Genomic DNA, 17847 nt, shown 5'->3' with positions numbered 1-17847 from the left:
AGAGTTTGACAGAGAGAAGGAATGTAGGGGGAGCGAGAAAGACAGTGGAGTGTAAAAGGTCTTGTAGGCGTACCGGATTGTCGCTGTGCTTTTCGGCTCACAGCATCAAAATGTGACATCAGGGTCCTTGCCTGTGCTACTCAATTAACATCTCACTAAGATACAGTACATGTAAACCCAGAGCCAAAACAATACAGCAAAATTGGCAACACTATGTAATTCAGTAACTCTGCAATTATTTCCAATACCATGACCTTGCCATTTTATTGCAGCATTAGAGACATGCATTCACTATGAGGAAAATAATATTTGTTTAATTTATTATTACCAGTTCTGGCAACTTTTCTGAAACCGCTTTTGAGGCAGCCTTTCTATTGTGCTAAGCTCTGATTTAAACAAATGAACAAAGCATAGCAGGCCATTTTAGTGCATGTTTTGAGTTCAAATTAAAGGCCTTTACTGAAATGCATGGTTTTGTGGTTCAGTTTTGTTCACCTTGCTACATTCTATCTGTTCTCCTTTCACTAACACTTTAGTTTAGGGTCCAATTCTCACTATTACTTGCTTATTAGCATGCATATTACTAGGATATTAGCTGTTTATTAATACTTATAAAGCACATATTAACACCTTATTCTGCATGACCTTATTCTACATCCCTTAATCCTACCCAATACCTAAACTTAACAACTACCTTACTAACTATTAATAAGAAGTAATTAGGAGTTTGAGGCAAAATTCATAGTTAATATTGAGAATTGGACCCTAATCTAAAGTCTGGCCATCCTTTTAATAAAAATTAGCAATATTTAGAATAATCTGAATATTTGAAACAATTTTTTAGGTATTTTTTATATATCAAATGTATGTTATCACAGTTATTAAGCGATGTAGTATCAAATTTAAGTCAAGAAAGTAATTATTATTAAAAAGATTGTTTTATATATATATATATTGCATATTTTTTACAACATTAATATGGCATAGCCTAGAGCAATTTTGAGCTATAGTTAGAGCTACACAAGTTTCAACCCAAAATGTATTTTATTTTACATAATCAGGTATTGTAGTAGTTCCTATTTTTAATAATTCAGTAAATTAAACAAATGAAAGGTTGTTTCTTTATTATTAACTTTTTTATTGGAACTTGGATACTAACAAACTGAATAAGTCTGGCTGAAGTGCAGAAACAGTTTCATTTTATGTAACACTTGTGTAAAAAAAAAAAAAAGTATAGGTTATAAATATAATTGGATGAGCCACGTTTGATGCTGTTGTAAAATTAGCTGTGGAAACTGCACACTGTCTAATTCTGTATTAATGCAGCCAGTTGCAGTGTTGCTTGGCAACCGTAAACATATAGTTACTCCAGACACTAGCAGAGCTTTACACATCAAAAAGTGAATCACTCCCATTATAATCAACGAATACACTGAAAGCGCTCATCTTTGAATTTGCATCATGAAAGCATTCATCCCACAGTTTGCAGAGTAGATTATGGTTTTGTGCTTGGTGCATGTGTGAATATTTTTTTTGTAGAAAATTGAAGTAGATAAATTCAACTAAAAAACCCATGCAAATTGCTGCCATCATTTTTTCTTTATGCCTTATAGTGTATTCATTTTCATTTAGGAATGATAGACAGAGAGAAGTGTTAATAATACCAGCTGACCTCACATTAAAATTTCACCGAGATCAGTGTGTTTCTGAGGCTGTTGCTCAGTGAAGTTGGAGCTCTGCCTGGTCAGTACATCCACATCAAGGATTTTGGCATGAACTTCAATGCAGAGCTGACACGTTTTCGCTCACATTTTGCTCACTTTTGTAATTTAATCATAAAGCATGGAGGTGATGCTTCCAATGCCACCAGACAAGGCCTTTAAAAATACTTTTATGGGATGCCAGACCCTAAGAGCACAACAACCATGATGTAGCGTTGCCAGCTATTACTGTATTACTGAGACACATTGAGGGCAGCAGTTAATACTATTCACAGTTTCAGTTAATACTATTAGAGTACAACTGAATCTATTCCCAGTGTTTAAGTGGAAATATCAAATACAAATTGTATCTTTAATGAACTACAAGTGTGAGCAAACAAGCACTTCAAGCTCAATACATGATGTAGCTAAAGGCCGTTCACACTAACATCAATAAAGATAAAGATATAGTTCTAAAAATTGTTCTAAATATAAAAGAATAGCAGAGTCCACACCACAGCTGTAATGATAACGTTATAGAGAAATTATATCTTTGATGACAGCCAAAGATATATCATATATCATATCTTTGATGATGACAGCCAATTAGATTCTATTCTAATTTAAGGGCTTGTGCATTTAAAATGGATGACGACATTGCGGAGAAGTTAATCGCCGAGGTCCAGAACAAGCCACCACAGTTTGACAAGTCAAACCTCCTATTCAAGGATACTTAAAATGGATACATGGGAAAAGCTGGGGAAAAAATGGTGAGTAGTATTAACGATATATCGATTACCGGTACTCTAGCTATTCACTCGAAACATAGCATGCTGAGGACATCTGCTGGTTAAAGCCTGTAAATGCAACAAGAACAGCAAAAACATGTACACACTTTGAAACTGCAGCATGTGAGCTTAGAATAAACAGACCATTATTGTTTGCTGGTGTGGACGCAAATATAGTTATATGGTTCGAGTGAATAGCTAGTGTAATCGATCTAATCTAACAGTGAATTTAATTCCAAGATAGTGGAATAAAATCAATGCATTTTCTTTAAAGTATCCTTGAAAATGGGGTTAGACTTGTCAAACAGTGGTGGCTTTTTCTGGACTTCTGCGATTAACTTCTCCGCAATGTCGTCTGCCATTTTAAATGCGCAAGGCCTTAAATAAGAATGAATTCTGATTGGCTGACAGTGTTTTATCGTTCAACAGCTGAAAAAAAAAAAAAAACATTCTGAAAGTGATCCCAACGATATTGTTTCTCTAAATTGTTATAGATGTGGTGTGGACTCTGCTATTCTTTTATGTTCTGAACGATTTTTAGAACTATATTTTTATCGTTATCTTTATAGTTAGCGTTCTTGGTGTGGGCTTTAAGACTGTTTCTTAAAGGATTAGTCCACTTTTAAATAAACTTTTCCTGATAATTTACTCACCCCCATTTCATCCAAGATGTCCATGTCTTTCTTTCTTCAGTCGAAAAGAAATTAAAGTTTTTGATGAAAACATTCCAGGATTATTCTCCTTCTAGTAGACTTCAATGGGCACCAAACAGTTGAAGGTCAAAATTAGTTTCACTGCAGCTTCAAATTGTTCAACACGCTCCCAGATGAGAAATAAGGGTCTTATCTAGTGAAACCATCGCTCATTTTCTGAAAAAAATTGAAAATTATAAAAGTTTTAACCTTAAATGCTCATGTTGAACTAGCTCTCTTCTTCTTCTCCTCTATTTGAATTCCTGCAGTGTAGATGCTGCTAAGTGTATTACTGCCCTCCACAGGCCAAAGTTTGAACTAATTGTTATATACTATTAGCTAGCATATTGCATATAAAAATTAGTTCAAACTTTGCCCTATCGAGGGCAGTAATACACTTAGCAGTGTTTTTAGCAGCAATTTTTTTCAGAAAATGAGCAATGGTTTCTCTAAATAAGACCCTTATTTCTCATCTGGGATCGTGTAGAACGATTTGAAGCTGCACTGAAACTAATTTTGACCTTCAACTGTTTGGTGCCCATTGAAGTCCACTATGAGGAGAATAATCCTGGAATGTTTTCAACAAAAACTTTAATTTCTTTTTGACTGAAGAAAGAAAGACATGAACATCTTGGATGACATGGGGGTGAGTAAATTATCAAGAAAAGTTTATTTAAAAGTGGACTAATCCTTTAAATGTTTGCGCCCACTAATGGAGCTTTTTACTGTCATAATGTTACATTTCTGAGAAACAAGGGCAAGGCTGGCCTTCACATCTGAGTTTCATAGACATATAGACAAATTGCTGCTTTCCTTTTTCCATTTGTACCTTATGTGACATGGTTGGTCAAGTTAACTGACATTTAACACAGTTAATGTCAGCAACAAGAAGAAATTGCACGATTTACTAGGAATTAACTTCATTCAAGTTGGATTCATTGACAATTATGGTTGATTTTGCAAACTGTTGTGCATATTAGCTGTTATATCAAGACATTTCTCACAGATTCTAGTGTTTTAGTGCTGTAGGCAAGTAGATATACGTGATGAAAGTCTAGCAATAGCAATAATGTTCAGCTCCTGATGCCTGTGGAGCTCAAACACAAAAGCCCTTTCACCAGCAGAAATCACTAATATCTGCTGTGTTTTTCTTACATGTCCTGTAAAACATATTGTTTTCATTTTCTACCATTTAAGGTTATCAACTGCTCTGTAAAGTCACAGCTTTACGTGAAGAAAATCAAATGAGAACGAGCTGCACACTGAGTTAAATGCATCAGTACTGATTTTCTGCAAAACTGCTTTGCGTGTTTCTCAGAATCCATATTCGTGTGGTTTATGAAAACGTGACCAGAGCCTTTGAAAGTCTCCATGCTTGTTGACTCCGTAACTGCCGGAGCTCCTCGATATTTAAGACTGATGATTGTTATGTGCATATTTTTGCAAAATGATGCATTGTTGAGGAGCAATGATTAGATAAGGAGTCATATCAAGGCAGTTTAGAGGAGGGTAAAGCACTTGCAGTTATAATCTGATTATGGGTTTGAAATAATTAGCATGTTAATGTTTCTCTTGGCCATTGTGGATAGAGTGGTGCTTAAAGCTATTATGTGTTTTATTGGTGAAAATTGGAGTGTTTGTGTAAAAGAGCGGGTGTTTGAGCCGGTTTATGTTTCACGGTCAGGGCTGATCAGTAAGGTGTGTGTGTGTGTGTGTGTGTGTGTGTGTGTGTGTGTGTGTGTGTGTGTGTGTGTGTGTGTGTGTGTGTGTGTGTGTGTGTGTGTGTGTGTGTGTGTGTGTGTGTACGTGGGTGTGTCTAAATCCTTCTGTGCTGGCCAAAGAGGTCTTCCGTACCCGTGAGCCCTCGGGTAGCTGTGTGCTTTGGAGATAGTGCCGCTGCCCACTATCCAGGGATCCAGGCTCTATCAGACCAGACTGTAGGAGGGCCGGAGGGGGAGTGGCGCTGATCCGGTTAGAGCATTGAGGCTGGAAGGGATTTTTAGGCACAGAGGAAAGACTCATTCCTGATTTCTGTGACCTTCATACAGCTGTTCTGAAGTGGCTAGGACAAAACACACAGAGCTCATGGACAAAAGGGCAGAAATCAGGTCAAACTGCTCGATTATACTTCAAGTGATACAGTTTTCATAAAACAAGAATACTGCTTTTATAACAATTTTGTCTGAAGTAGAGCTGCACAATTGATCATTATCAGAGAGAGATCTCGATTCAAACACCCACGCGATCTCATTCCTAAATGACAACAATTCGCCTATGTCTGTTAAACTTTTGACAAAATCACACCGGAACATTTGAATCTGCGTCTGCGCTGACGCTGAACCAGTGAGAGCAGTTGTCATATACAAACCCGATTCCAAAAAAGTTGGGACACTGTACAAATTTTGAATAAAAACAGAATGCAATGATGTGGAAGTTTCAAATTTCAATATTTTATTCAGAATACAACATAGATGACATATCAAATGTTTAAACTGAGAAAATGTATCATGTTAAGGGAAAAATAAGTTCACTGTAAAACTTTTCGCTGTAAATTTACAGTAAAATACTGGCAGCTGGGTTGCCAGCCACTTACTGTATTTTTACAGTACTACTTCTGTAAACAACATTTACAGTATAGTACTGTAATTACTAAATACAGTATCCTGCTGTAATATTATGTACTTGTACAGTATTATACTGTTTATCTACAGCTATTAACTGCATTTATACAGCTTTTTATACTCTACTTATATATGTCATTAAATCATTAAAAATATACTTTTGTTATGTTATGGCAAAGGAAATGGAAAGCAACATACTTTTAGTATAGTTTTAAAACTTTTATTTTTAAAAAGAAGAAAATTGCAACGTTGAAAGGTCAACATTTTAAACGCACTCAACAGTCATCAATGAACAATACAGCAATCTTATTTACTTTTAACATTTTTCCAAATGTGGAGTAAAAACAAATAGTAGGCCTACAAGTTTTTCAGTACTGCTCCTTTTTTGCACAGTGTTGCCAGTCTTGGAAGTCACTTTCTCTTTTTCTTGGGCCGTGTTCATGGTTGATGTCAAAGTACCTATAAAAGAAGAAAAAGAGGGGGAAAAAAAGGAGAGAGAGAAAACAGTAATGAATATTGTGAATATATGCACCATAGCATTTCAAATGCCTAAGCATTTGATTGCAGTAAGTTAAAACATCCAATTAGCACTTCAGAAAAGTTGCAACAACAAAAAAAAAATGTTTATAATTGTATTCAATGAAATCGTTCATTCATTGAATGGACTATAAGCACAACTGCTTCTGCGTTGTATGTCGTACTACATCTCGGGAGTTTCTGGTAAAAGCATTCAGCTCACCAATTTACACCACTAACCTGCTGCAGTCCAGTGCTCGTCTTCTCATTAACTGTTTTTCTCTTACTGTTTTTCTCATATTTTATACCTGTTGAATTTACATTTTAATTAATTTAATAAAGTAACGATAAGTACAAGCTTGTGTGTGTTGGTGGTCTTATCCCAGTCTTTTACAATAGTTAAATAAATGGTACCTGCCTCAAGACATTTAGCAATGTTAAATATTTAATCTTTAAGGGTTAGTTTACCCAAAAATTAATTTCTGTTGTTAATTACTTGCCCTTGTGTCGTTCCACACCCGTAAGACCTTTGTTCATCTTTGGAACACACATGGAGATATTTTTTGATGAAATCTGAGAGCTTTCTGTTCCTTTTTCCATTCAAGGTCAAGAATGGTAGGAAATCCAATTGTTGAAGTAATCCACGTTTCTGTGTGATATGTGACAGAAAGCTCTTGCATCACAAATATCTTAATTTGTGTTCTGAAGATGAGCAAAGGTCTTATGGGTGTGGAACGGCATGAGGGTAATAAATGACAGAAATTGTATTTTTGGGTGAACTAACCCTTTAAACAGTAACGCACTGGCAGCAGACTGACAAATATACTTTATATATTAAGAATTTGAATACTAAGAATTGTGTGAATTACATACAGTGAAATGACTGTCAATGAAAAATAGGGATTAACATATTTAATAAAAATAAATTAAGGTTTGTTTTGATCTAATTCATCAGGTCTCACACACACTGCAGCATCGATCACTAAGCAGAAATAGGCAAGTTGTATTATTTCAAAATGTAAGTGTGTTACAAGCCTCAGTGCAAGTAGTCCATTCTTTGCCATAAACCTGATTACATCACATGTGAAATTAGGTGCAATACTTACGTTAACATAACCATATTTCACAGAAGGCAATTTTCCCCCCTTCCTGGTTCTTGAGCCATGTTTATGGTATATGTCAAAGAGCCTAAGAGCAGAAAAGAAGAAGCGAGACAGAGAGAGAAAGAAAAGAGAGAGAAATAAATATATTGTGCATTCATTCACCATAACATTCTTGTGAACAAAAGGACTCACAGCTAAGCATCTCAGAAATGTGTCCTGTTACACTTCAGAAAAGATGCATCTTAAAATGATGCTTAAAATAATTGACAAAATAAATTTTTTTATTCACTGAATTCTTTGTCATAAACCTGATATACGTGAAAATAAGCACAACACTTACGTAAACAATGGAGCTGCATCAGATGATTCAGCCTGAAATGAGAGGAAAAAAACAACAAAATAAACAAAACAGTTTAAAAATCAGGTTGTAAGAATAACATAGATTTGTCTATAACATGAAACATCAGTGTTACTGTGTGAAGCGTAACATTACGTTAACTGTTTGTTCATGAGAAGTTTAATATTTCAAGATCAAACCACAATTCATGACAAAATAGAAACGCGAACGAAAAGCACCATAAAAGACTGACTTACCGTATTCTCAGCCAAACAATCGTTTATCCGTCTTCTCGACATAGGCAAAGGTTTGATTAATCAGGCGGAAAATAGCATCTCTGTCTTCTCAGCAGCGCCGTCCAGTCATCCCGCGTCTCAGGCAAACTGACGCTTCAAAAGCTGAAAACCGCATACTATATTTACTCAAATATCGTTTAATGATAACATTAAACCCTGAAGAGTCGACTTGAAACACTAAAAGCTTTGGGAGAGAAGCTAAAATGTATGCCTGGCCTAGAAATTTGAAATGAGCGTGGGGAAAAAAAAAAAAAAATCAATCCCATAATGCAATGCTTCTACAGTATTATACTGTATTACGAGTGAAACGGGCTGAAAACAGAAAACTACTGTATATTTACAGACAATCCGTAAAATATACAGAATGTTACTGTTTTTTGAAAATACAGTATAATACTGTTAGAAATTAGCTGTAAATTTACAGCAAAGTTTTACAGTGTTGATTTTAAATTTCATGGCATCAACACATCTCAAAAAAGTTGGGACAAGGCCATGTTTGGACGTGTGGCATCCCCTCTTCTTTTTATAACAGTCTGCAAATGTCTGGGGACTGAGGAGACAAGTTGCTCAAGTTTAGGAATAGGAATGTTGTCCCATTCTTGTCTAATACAGGCTTCTAGTTGCTCAACTGTCTTAGGTCTTCTTTGTCGCATCTTCCTCTTTATGATGCACCAAATGTTTTCTATGGGTGAAAGATCTGGACTGCAGGCTGGCCATTTCAGTACCCGGATCCTTCTTCTATGCAGCCATGATGTTGTAATTGATGCAGTATGTGGTCTGGCATTGTCATGCTGGAAAATGCAAGGTCTTCCCTGAAAGAGACAACGTCTGGATGGGAGCATATGTTGTTCTAGAACTTGGATATACCTTTCAGCATTGATGGTGCCTTTCCAGATGTGTAAGCTGCCCATGCCACACGCACTCATGCAACCCCATACCATCAGAGATGCAGGCTTCTGAACTGAGCGCTGATAACAACATCCCATGTTGTGATTTCCATTACAGCAGCATTCCTGTATGTGATGCAGTGCCATCTAAGGGCCCGAAGATCACGGGCATCCAGTATGGTTTTCCGGCCTTGACCCTTACGCAGAGATTGTTCCAGATTCTCTGAATCTTTGGATGATATTATGCTCTGTAGATGATGATAACTTCAAACTCTTTGCAATTTTTCTCCTTTCTGATATTGCTCCACTATTGTTCGCCGCAGCATTGGGGAATTGGTGATACTCTGCCCATCTTGACTTCTGAGAGACACTGCCACTCTGAGAGGCTCTTTTTATACCCAATCATGTTGCCAATTGACCTAATAAGTTGCAAATTGGTCCTCCAGCTGTTCCTTATATGTACATTTAACTTTTCCAGCCTCTTATTGCTACCTGTCCCAACTTGTTTGGAATGTGTAGCTCTCATGAGATATTTGGAATGACATTTCAAAATGTCTCACTTTCAACATTTAATATGTTATCTATATTCTATTGTGAATAAAATATAAGTTTATGAGATTTGTAAATTATTGCATTCCTTTTTTATTCACAATTTGTACAGTGTCCCAACTTTTTTGGAATCGGGTTTGTATATAGGTAGGTATCAAACAGTCTTTTTAACCACAGTGTTTTGTTATTTCTCTTGTTACAAATATTCATATTATCACAGAAGCACTGAGATAAATGTTTATAATTTGAATATAAACACTGATGTCTACGGAAGCGATTCAAATAGAGAAAATAACTTTTTGAAAGTAACTTGGCGCTTCAAATAACGGTTGTATGGCTTACATCATTATGCCACCAGGTGGCAACAAGTGACTGTTATCATTCATTCAAGGGATTCGTTCAAAAACGTTGATTCATCCCTTAATGAAACAAGTGAAGCATTGAATCTGTTATGAATGGGAGCTCAGGCAGAGGATCCAAGTGCAGCGTTTTATCAATAACAAGAGTGGTCGTACAGGCAGGGTCAAAACAGGAACAGTGAGGAACAGGCAGAGTCGTAGTCAAGGGATAGGCAACGATCAGGACAGGCAGCAATGGGTCAATAACGAGAAACAGGCAGGAACGATAACAAGTAGGCAGACAGGATATAAACGCTCAGAAATGACACAGTAGTAAACAAGACTTCGCGGTGAGGTGGTGTTTGTGAAAGTCCTTTATAGTCCTGGTAATGATGTACAGCTGGGTGTGGTGATCAGTGTGGAGTGCTAGGCTGTATGTGGCAGCAGGTGATTGGTGGAGTGAGTTTATGTGATAGGCAAGGGAGGATTATGGGAAATGGAGTCCGGAGTGAGCAGGAACGTGACAGGAACAGATGGTGATCGTTACAGAATCATTCATTCAAACTGTTTTTTAAATAATTCATTCAGATTAATTAAGCATTTTAAATAGACTGAAGCAGTTAACATTTTGTCAGAACCTCTAGTAAAAATAGGTTTTATTTTGTTTAGTTTGTCTGTTCAAAATTGTGGGAGAATCATGATCTCTATTTGAAACAAAAACCTGAATCTGAATTTATCCAAAATCGCGAAGCTCTGAAGTTATGGAGATGTATAGTTGTGCTGTTTTTTAATTAATTTATGCACATTACTAGCATTTCAAAAGTCTGTGACGGTTCCAGAGACAGGAAATGTGTCTGTACACACAATGGGATGTGACACAATCACAGTCAATCAGAATGTATTTGATGTTTAATATACAATTATGAGGAGCGAGGCTACCGACCTTGCAACCAATCAAAACACTCTAGCAACCACATAGCAACACTCTAACAACCAGTCAGAGCACCTCAGAAACTGTATAGCAACATTCTAATAACCACTCAAAATGGTACCTTCACACTTTTCTGTTTTCAGAGGATGGCTCTTCAAGGACAAATATGGTATGTTTTGTGTGATTTATTGTTTCTCGTGGCTGGGGGAAGCTGGGTAGATTGGAGCTGGCTGTTACAGGACCTGTTGGAAACATCCTTCATGCCGTCATGCTAAACGGCACTAATGATGAATAATGATGCACATCTTTGCATGTCCAGTCTCATACAGGCAGGAAACGATGAACAAAGTCAGTAAGAAACAGAGAGAGACATTTGGACAAAATAAACAGAAACTGTGGGTGGGGAGAGCAGAGCAGCCTTAACTTTACACCAAAATGAGAATAGGCAAACGGAACAACAACAGCAAAAAGAGAGAGAGAGAAAGCTACAAAGTGTGCAGGCCAGTGTGTCTCCAGATGCTCAGTAAGAACGGTTTGTATGATTATTTGAATTGCAGCCAGCGCCCCCGCCTCACCCAGAGAGATGATCAGCCTCAAGGACAGGAAGAGCGACTACGACTCGACTGGAACCAACGCCGGTTACCATGGAAACAAAGGCGAGCACACTTCCAGAAAAGACACAATGGCAGGTAGGTCTAACTTTAAGAGGAGGAGGATGAGGAAGATACAATTTTGTTTGAAGCACTTAACAGCAAGTACACTAGATATCCACTTTTTCTTCTGAGCATTTTATGTGAAATAACTTTTGATGACAAAGTCTGAACTTAATTGTTCATGAAGACATCCATGTTGAATTATATTTTCATCTGCTGCTGCAGAATGCAAGGTTTTTGCAGAGAATATTAATAATATATTTACAATCATTTTGCTTTATGTCTGTGTGTGTATTATATATTGGTGCAAATTATATCGATATTGATGTATAGTAATTTTAATACACTATATTTTTTATTTTATGTATTTATTTATAATATGAATATGTATTAATTAACATTTATATTAATAATTGTAATTTATACTGTAAACATTAAGGGGGCAACTACAATTCTAGTAGGATTCATTATTTATTCAGTGTATTGTGTTTCAAATATGTCATAAAAATATAATATTGATAAATATAAGATATTTGATAATGATTTTATTAATAGCTTAATATATGTGCTCTCAAAATAAACTGAAGTCATGGCCGGCCACATGTCACTGGCCTGTGCATGTGTCTGTAATGGTATAGTTCTGTCATCATTTACTCGCCCTCAAGTTGTTTCAAACCTGTATACATTTCTTTGTTCTGCTGAACACAAAAGAAGATATATTCTATAGAATGTTTGTAACCAAACAGATCTCGTCCCCCATTGACTACCATAGTATTTTTATGTCCTACTATGCTAGTCAATGGGGCGCGTGATATCCTTGAGGAGAGAAAATGATGACAGAATTTGTGGGTGAACTAACCTTTTAAATTTGGTTGAAACAAAACGCCCAGAACTCCTAGCTACATCCCTGCTAGAGAATCTTATAAAAGGTTGGATTTGTTTCACTGTCAATGAGTAGAATTTCCAGAATGTTTCATAGTTGTTTAATGCTTGATTTATAAAATAAGATTCTCTGCACATTCACACTCTCACTTTCATCCCGCAGTTCAAACCTCCTGTGGAACATCCACATTGTTCCGGAACTCGTACGAGACTTCAAATGACGAGATCAAACACAACCAGGTGAGCGGTGCATCAGCCTGAGACGACTCAACTAACCAGGGTCAAACAGGGACTGCAGCTCCACTGCCGACTGTATGTGAAGTGTGTCTCCAACTGTGAAAATCCTTCCTAAAATCAGACACCATTTACGTTTACTACAACTTTTAATGCGGCTATATGAGGATAAGTCATTAGCGCATGTTTTGAACACAAGGCAGCTGTCGATCTACCAATCCAGAATTGTGTTGGCAAACAAAACCATGAAGATGTATTCATTCTTGCATAGACCTGTCAGATGTTGTTTATTTGACTTTGTGAGCCGGCATGCTATGCTAATGAATAGCAACTATATGCTTCCAAGTGCTGAAGTATTTTTGGCAGTTTGGCCATATAGAAGATCTATTACTTCTACTTGACAAGATTCATAATGGTAAATTTTCAGATTTTATATGGATAAAGTTTGCCAGATGTCCCTGGCACACTTCCGAAACGCACCGTATGTTGAGTTAGTCGAAAGAAATGCTTTCCCAGACGAGCAGCTGCGAGGAGGCCGGGTGCCGATAAGCCTGGCTTCCACATGGATCTTTCCTTTCTGTAGCTGGAGAGCATTCAGCTCTGCATCTTTTTCAATTAGTAACATCTCATTTTCTGCTTCGAATCTCCCTGTTATCGAAAGCAGCACTGAATGGACAGAATAACACAGATTTAAAGGGTTAGTTCACTCAGAAATGAACATTTTGTGATCATTTACTCAACTTAAGTGGTTCCAAACTCGCAACACTTAAGCAAAACATGGTCGGGTCAAAGTGTCTGAAGAATTTTTGGTTCCACATTTTATCAATTTTACTGGTAGTCCACTGTATGAAGAATTTTTTGGGTATTTTGCTTTATTTTGCTATCCTCACTTACATAAATGAACTATAGTGTCCTGCAGCCACTAGTCAAAATATATCAAAAATGTCTTAATGTTTGGTTTGACTGAATGTTTGTGTGTATATACTTATATAAACATATACTATATATAATATATTTACAAGCTTTTATGTTAGATGCGATTAATCACGATTAATTGATTTGACAGCACTAATAATTTTACATTTCTAATCTAAATTTATTTTATTACATATTTTATACATTTATTTGAAAATATATATTATTATTGTACATTCACACACGTTTCATTGTTTTTATTCATAAAATATTATGTTTTTTTACAAATACAAGCAGCAATAGCTGGAAATTAATTAAGTTATTAAAGTTATAAGTATATAAAAAAACTTCAAGACAACAGTAAATTCATAACTCTTGCAGGCATAAAGATATAACATGGCTCAACAGTAAGGCTTTTTATGTTTGCCAGATCATGCCAGTAGTTTACAAAAAAGTACATTTATTTGTTTATTATGATTTTTTCATAATACATTTTATCAACACATTGTTTATTATACATTTTCCCCATTTTTTTTTTTTTTATCAAATATTTCCTTCACAAAGAAAATGCCCAATAATAGCTGAAAATTATATTATTATTATAAGTATACAGGAAACTTTAAGACGGCAATAATTCATAAATACATACATGGCCAAACATTACTGATTGATTTGTAATTTACTGATGGTATCAAGACAATCACAAGTCATTTAATCAAGTTTAACAAAAACCCAAAGATAGTTTTACACAGCTGACAATTTTAAAAAGTCGACGAGAAGAATTTGAAACCAAATGTCATGGAAAACTTAATGTTTATGTTTGCAAGGCATAAAAATGCCTGTACATTATCAAAAAATATGATACAGCCATCCTTATTGTTGAGCACATCAGTGTATTTAGAGGCACGACAAATATGAGATGCAAGTCCCTGGACAGCTCTGTTGATCAACTTCACTCACAAATACTTCTTTCTTCTCAGGTCCCAGTGCCTCCCGCACCACAGGAGCCCCCGCACAAGGACTACGAGGCGTACCCCATCTATCAAAACTCCACTAGGAACTTTGAGGAGCCATTTTTTGAGGATCAGGTCCATCGCCCCCCTCCTGCTACCGATCTGAATATGCACCTGGGACTCAAGTCCACCGGGAATTATGTGGACTTCTACTCCGCCGCCCGGCCCTATAGCGAACTCAACTACGAAACGAGTCACTATCCTGCGTCCCCCGACTCTTGGGTTTAGGACTTGGCACCTCGCAGAGGTGGGGCACGTAGAGAGGCCGGGAAACTGCATGTGCATGCATATCACAAAACATTGTTTTGTTCGTCTAAGCTGGTTCCATGGTGAATATGAGCAGGGAAAAAAGAAAGCGAGAGAGAAAAGAAGGCCTTGACAGAGAGAGAAAGAATTCACGAGAGATGAGAGAGAGCACATACTTTAAAGAGAACAGAAAGCTTAACCTTTGGTGTAGAAAGTGGGTTTGTATTGAAAGGTATTTGAAAAGTGGAGTGGAAAAAAAAGTAGTATAGTAGAGGAAGGCGAGGTATGTAAGCACAAGAAAATTAAGTTTGTAAAACGAGCTACGGGAACAGCTTTTCACCTTTTTTGAAAATTTCTTTTCACGACACGGTGGAGCAAAAGTTTTTTTTTCCACATATTTTCCCTCTATTTTTATTTGATCTTTTTTAATTTGATGTAAATTATTTAGTGTAAATGAAAGAGATGCATTACACAAGTGCATTGTGTAAATTACACAGACCACTCGGTTCTTCCTGTGGCTTTAGGTATTTGTTTTACAGTACAAAGAAAAAGACAAAAAAAATCCTCGGAGAAATGTATTAACCTTCAATGTCCCTTTCCCAAAATTTCATTTGAAGAGCCAGTATCGTTCATTCTGAAAATGTGAATATGTCTGTGGCAACTAAAAACAAAAGCAGATGAAGACCGGAGCATCATTCCACTCTCCTCTTCTCGTCGATGAAGTGCTTTCTCACTGCCTACAAAAATAGATGTAGATTTTTGACATCTTTTTTAATTTCACTTTTTTCTTTATTGATGACTCAGTGTGGAATAAAAATAAATGCGGCTATTTCTCATCCATATTTGCAGGAAAACTGTCTGTTTTAGACCTTGATCTCAGTTTTCTGTGCTAAATGACTGTGCCAAATTTTAAAATCTCTTCGATCAGCACTGGAAACATTTTTTTAGGTTTTTCAGTTAATAAGTTCTTCGATTTGTACATGCGTTTTTTTGTTCATAAGTGTGTTTTACTGGAATTAAGCGACGTCTAGAAAACACTGGAATACTACCAGGAGGGCAAAACTTAACTTTGCAAGCTTAATTCCCTCCAAAGATGTACAAAAAAACCTGTCTTTCAATGTTAGTTGAGTGTGTGCTGTACGTCGATCAGTGTTTGATATGAGAGGCTTTGATTCTGACAGGTTGCTTCTACTGTTTGACTTGACAAGAGATGATGAACTGCTACACTGAGATGTTAATAGAGAATGATAAATATATAAATATGAATATAAATATAGATCTATATAATTTTTATGTGCAGATGTCAGTGTCACTGAAAGCAACAAACCCGAAAAGACTTGTACAAAAAAAAAAAAAAAAAAGATTCTGTTTACCTTCATGTTCTGATTCCAACAGAGAAAAGAGAAAATGAAGCTTGAAATGTTGACCTGGTCCCAGTTGTGTTGTTACCAAGCTACATAAATAATCACGCTGGATTTGGATTATGTTCTGATGTCAGGACAATAAACTACTCTTTGCGATTTGGAGCTGTGTTCTTATGTTCTCTAGACTTGCCATGATATTCACACTGAATGTGTTCGTGTTCAAACCTTGTTACACCTGTATTACCGCTGGTTGGTGCTAGGTGGTGCTATGGGGTAAGCTTCGCTACACTAGAACACAAGGCAGTGTGATTCTAAACTTGTTTCATTTATCTTATTTAAAATGAAACTGAAAATTAAATTATTTCTAATGTGCACACTTAAAGGATTAGTTAAACCAAAATGTGGGGGGGTGCTCACCTCCCCCTCAGGATTTATAAAACTATATGAAAAAAAAAAAAGAAAGTAGTTGCATGCACAAATTTCTAGAGATATACTAGAGTTGTGTGTATTTCTCTAGCATGACGCCCCAATATACTTCAAGCAAACTGGTGTGATGTCATTTAAAACAAAATCAAGGCAAGGCAAGGCAATTTTATTTGTATAGCACATTTCATACACAATGGTAATTCAAAGTGCTTTACATAAATAAGAAGAATAAAAATAGAACTTAAGGAATAGAAATAACAGTAAAAACAGATAATTTTGCAAAAAACCAAAACAAAGTTTGTTTGAAGTTTATTTCTGAATTTCGAAACGGCTTGCCCAACCTAACTTTCCGGAACAATTTGCTCCAGCTGGTAAACATCTGCAAACTACCATTGGTCCATTGCAATTGCGTATTGGGTGTGCTCTTGTAACGGAGGCCAGCTCTAACGATTGATGCTAGAGGTTGCAGCCTTTAGCCTCCTTGTTAGAGCACCCGACTCCCACGCCGGAGACCCAGGTTCAAGGCCCGCGCAGAGCGGGGCAAGTAGGACCTGGGTGAGGGGTTACATTGGTGCCGTGAGCCAGATGGGAATGAGGTTTAGGGGGGTGAGTGTAACGGAGGCCAGCTAGTAGTTGCTGCGTGAGTAAACCTCACTCCTCTGATCTCAAGAGATGCTCTAACGATTGATGCTAGAGGTTGCAGCCTTTAGCCTCCTTGTTAGAGCATCCGACTCCCACGCCAGAGACCCAGGTTCAAGGCCTGCATAGAGCAGGGAGAGTAGGACCTGGGTGAGGGGTTACACTCTGTGGCACCGCCTACTTCTAAAAATCCTTTATTCAAGTCTAATACAAAGTGAATTATTCTGAATTTGCAAAAATTGCTTTGGAGTTTATTCAAAAACCTACGAATCATGAATTGAATCACGTCTAACCAACTATTGCAAGATAGTGCTGCCCCACCAAGTTTAAAACAGGCCTGATTTTCTTCATTTTATTCTCAATATTTAGCAATAGCCTTAGAAGCAGGATATTTTCACTAGAAGGTATCATATTGTTTGTTTAAACAGCAAACGCTTGGGTGCCATTATGCATTTCTTGTGTATAAAAAGTAGACTACCTGTAAACAAGATCGCAAGAAAAGCTTCCCACATGTCCTGTAAGATGATTTTAAGCAATTATACATTATTCAAGCATATTCCCTTTTGGATACGATATTAAGGAACTGTTGTTGTCAGGTAAGTTTCATTAATAATGTTTCCCACATTAAACCATATAAACTATATAAAATATCTGACTAAATAATATTTTACCATACACCATGGCAAGCCTAAATTGTTCACATCAAAGAGGACCTAT

The 17847-nt window shown here is 36.6% G+C and overlaps 1 protein-coding gene across 3 annotated transcripts in view; it reads left to right on the top strand.

Annotated features, from left to right (window-relative positions):
- ctnnd2a (catenin (cadherin-associated protein), delta 2a) overlaps nucleotides 1-16146 on the top strand; it is a 374070-nt gene extending 357924 nt beyond the window's left edge. For all 3 annotated transcript variants that reach the window (XM_067377392.1, XM_067377391.1, XM_067377393.1), the window contains 3 exons: nucleotides 11316-11447; nucleotides 12457-12533; nucleotides 14423-16146. In XM_067377392.1, the coding sequence (XP_067233493.1) occupies nucleotides 11316-11447; nucleotides 12457-12533; nucleotides 14423-14683 (470 nt within the window). In that variant the 3' untranslated portion in view covers nucleotides 14684-16146. The remainder of the gene's footprint in view (nucleotides 1-11315; nucleotides 11448-12456; nucleotides 12534-14422) is intronic.
- The last annotated feature ends 1701 nt before the right edge of the window (nucleotides 16147-17847 follow it).

This window comes from Chanodichthys erythropterus, chromosome 23, assembly GCF_024489055.1.
Source record: "Chanodichthys erythropterus isolate Z2021 chromosome 23, ASM2448905v1, whole genome shotgun sequence".
Taxonomy (NCBI): Eukaryota; Metazoa; Chordata; class Actinopteri; order Cypriniformes; family Xenocyprididae; genus Chanodichthys; species Chanodichthys erythropterus.
Note: the sequence above shows the minus strand (reverse complement) of the source record. Positions and strands in the feature narration are given on the sequence as shown.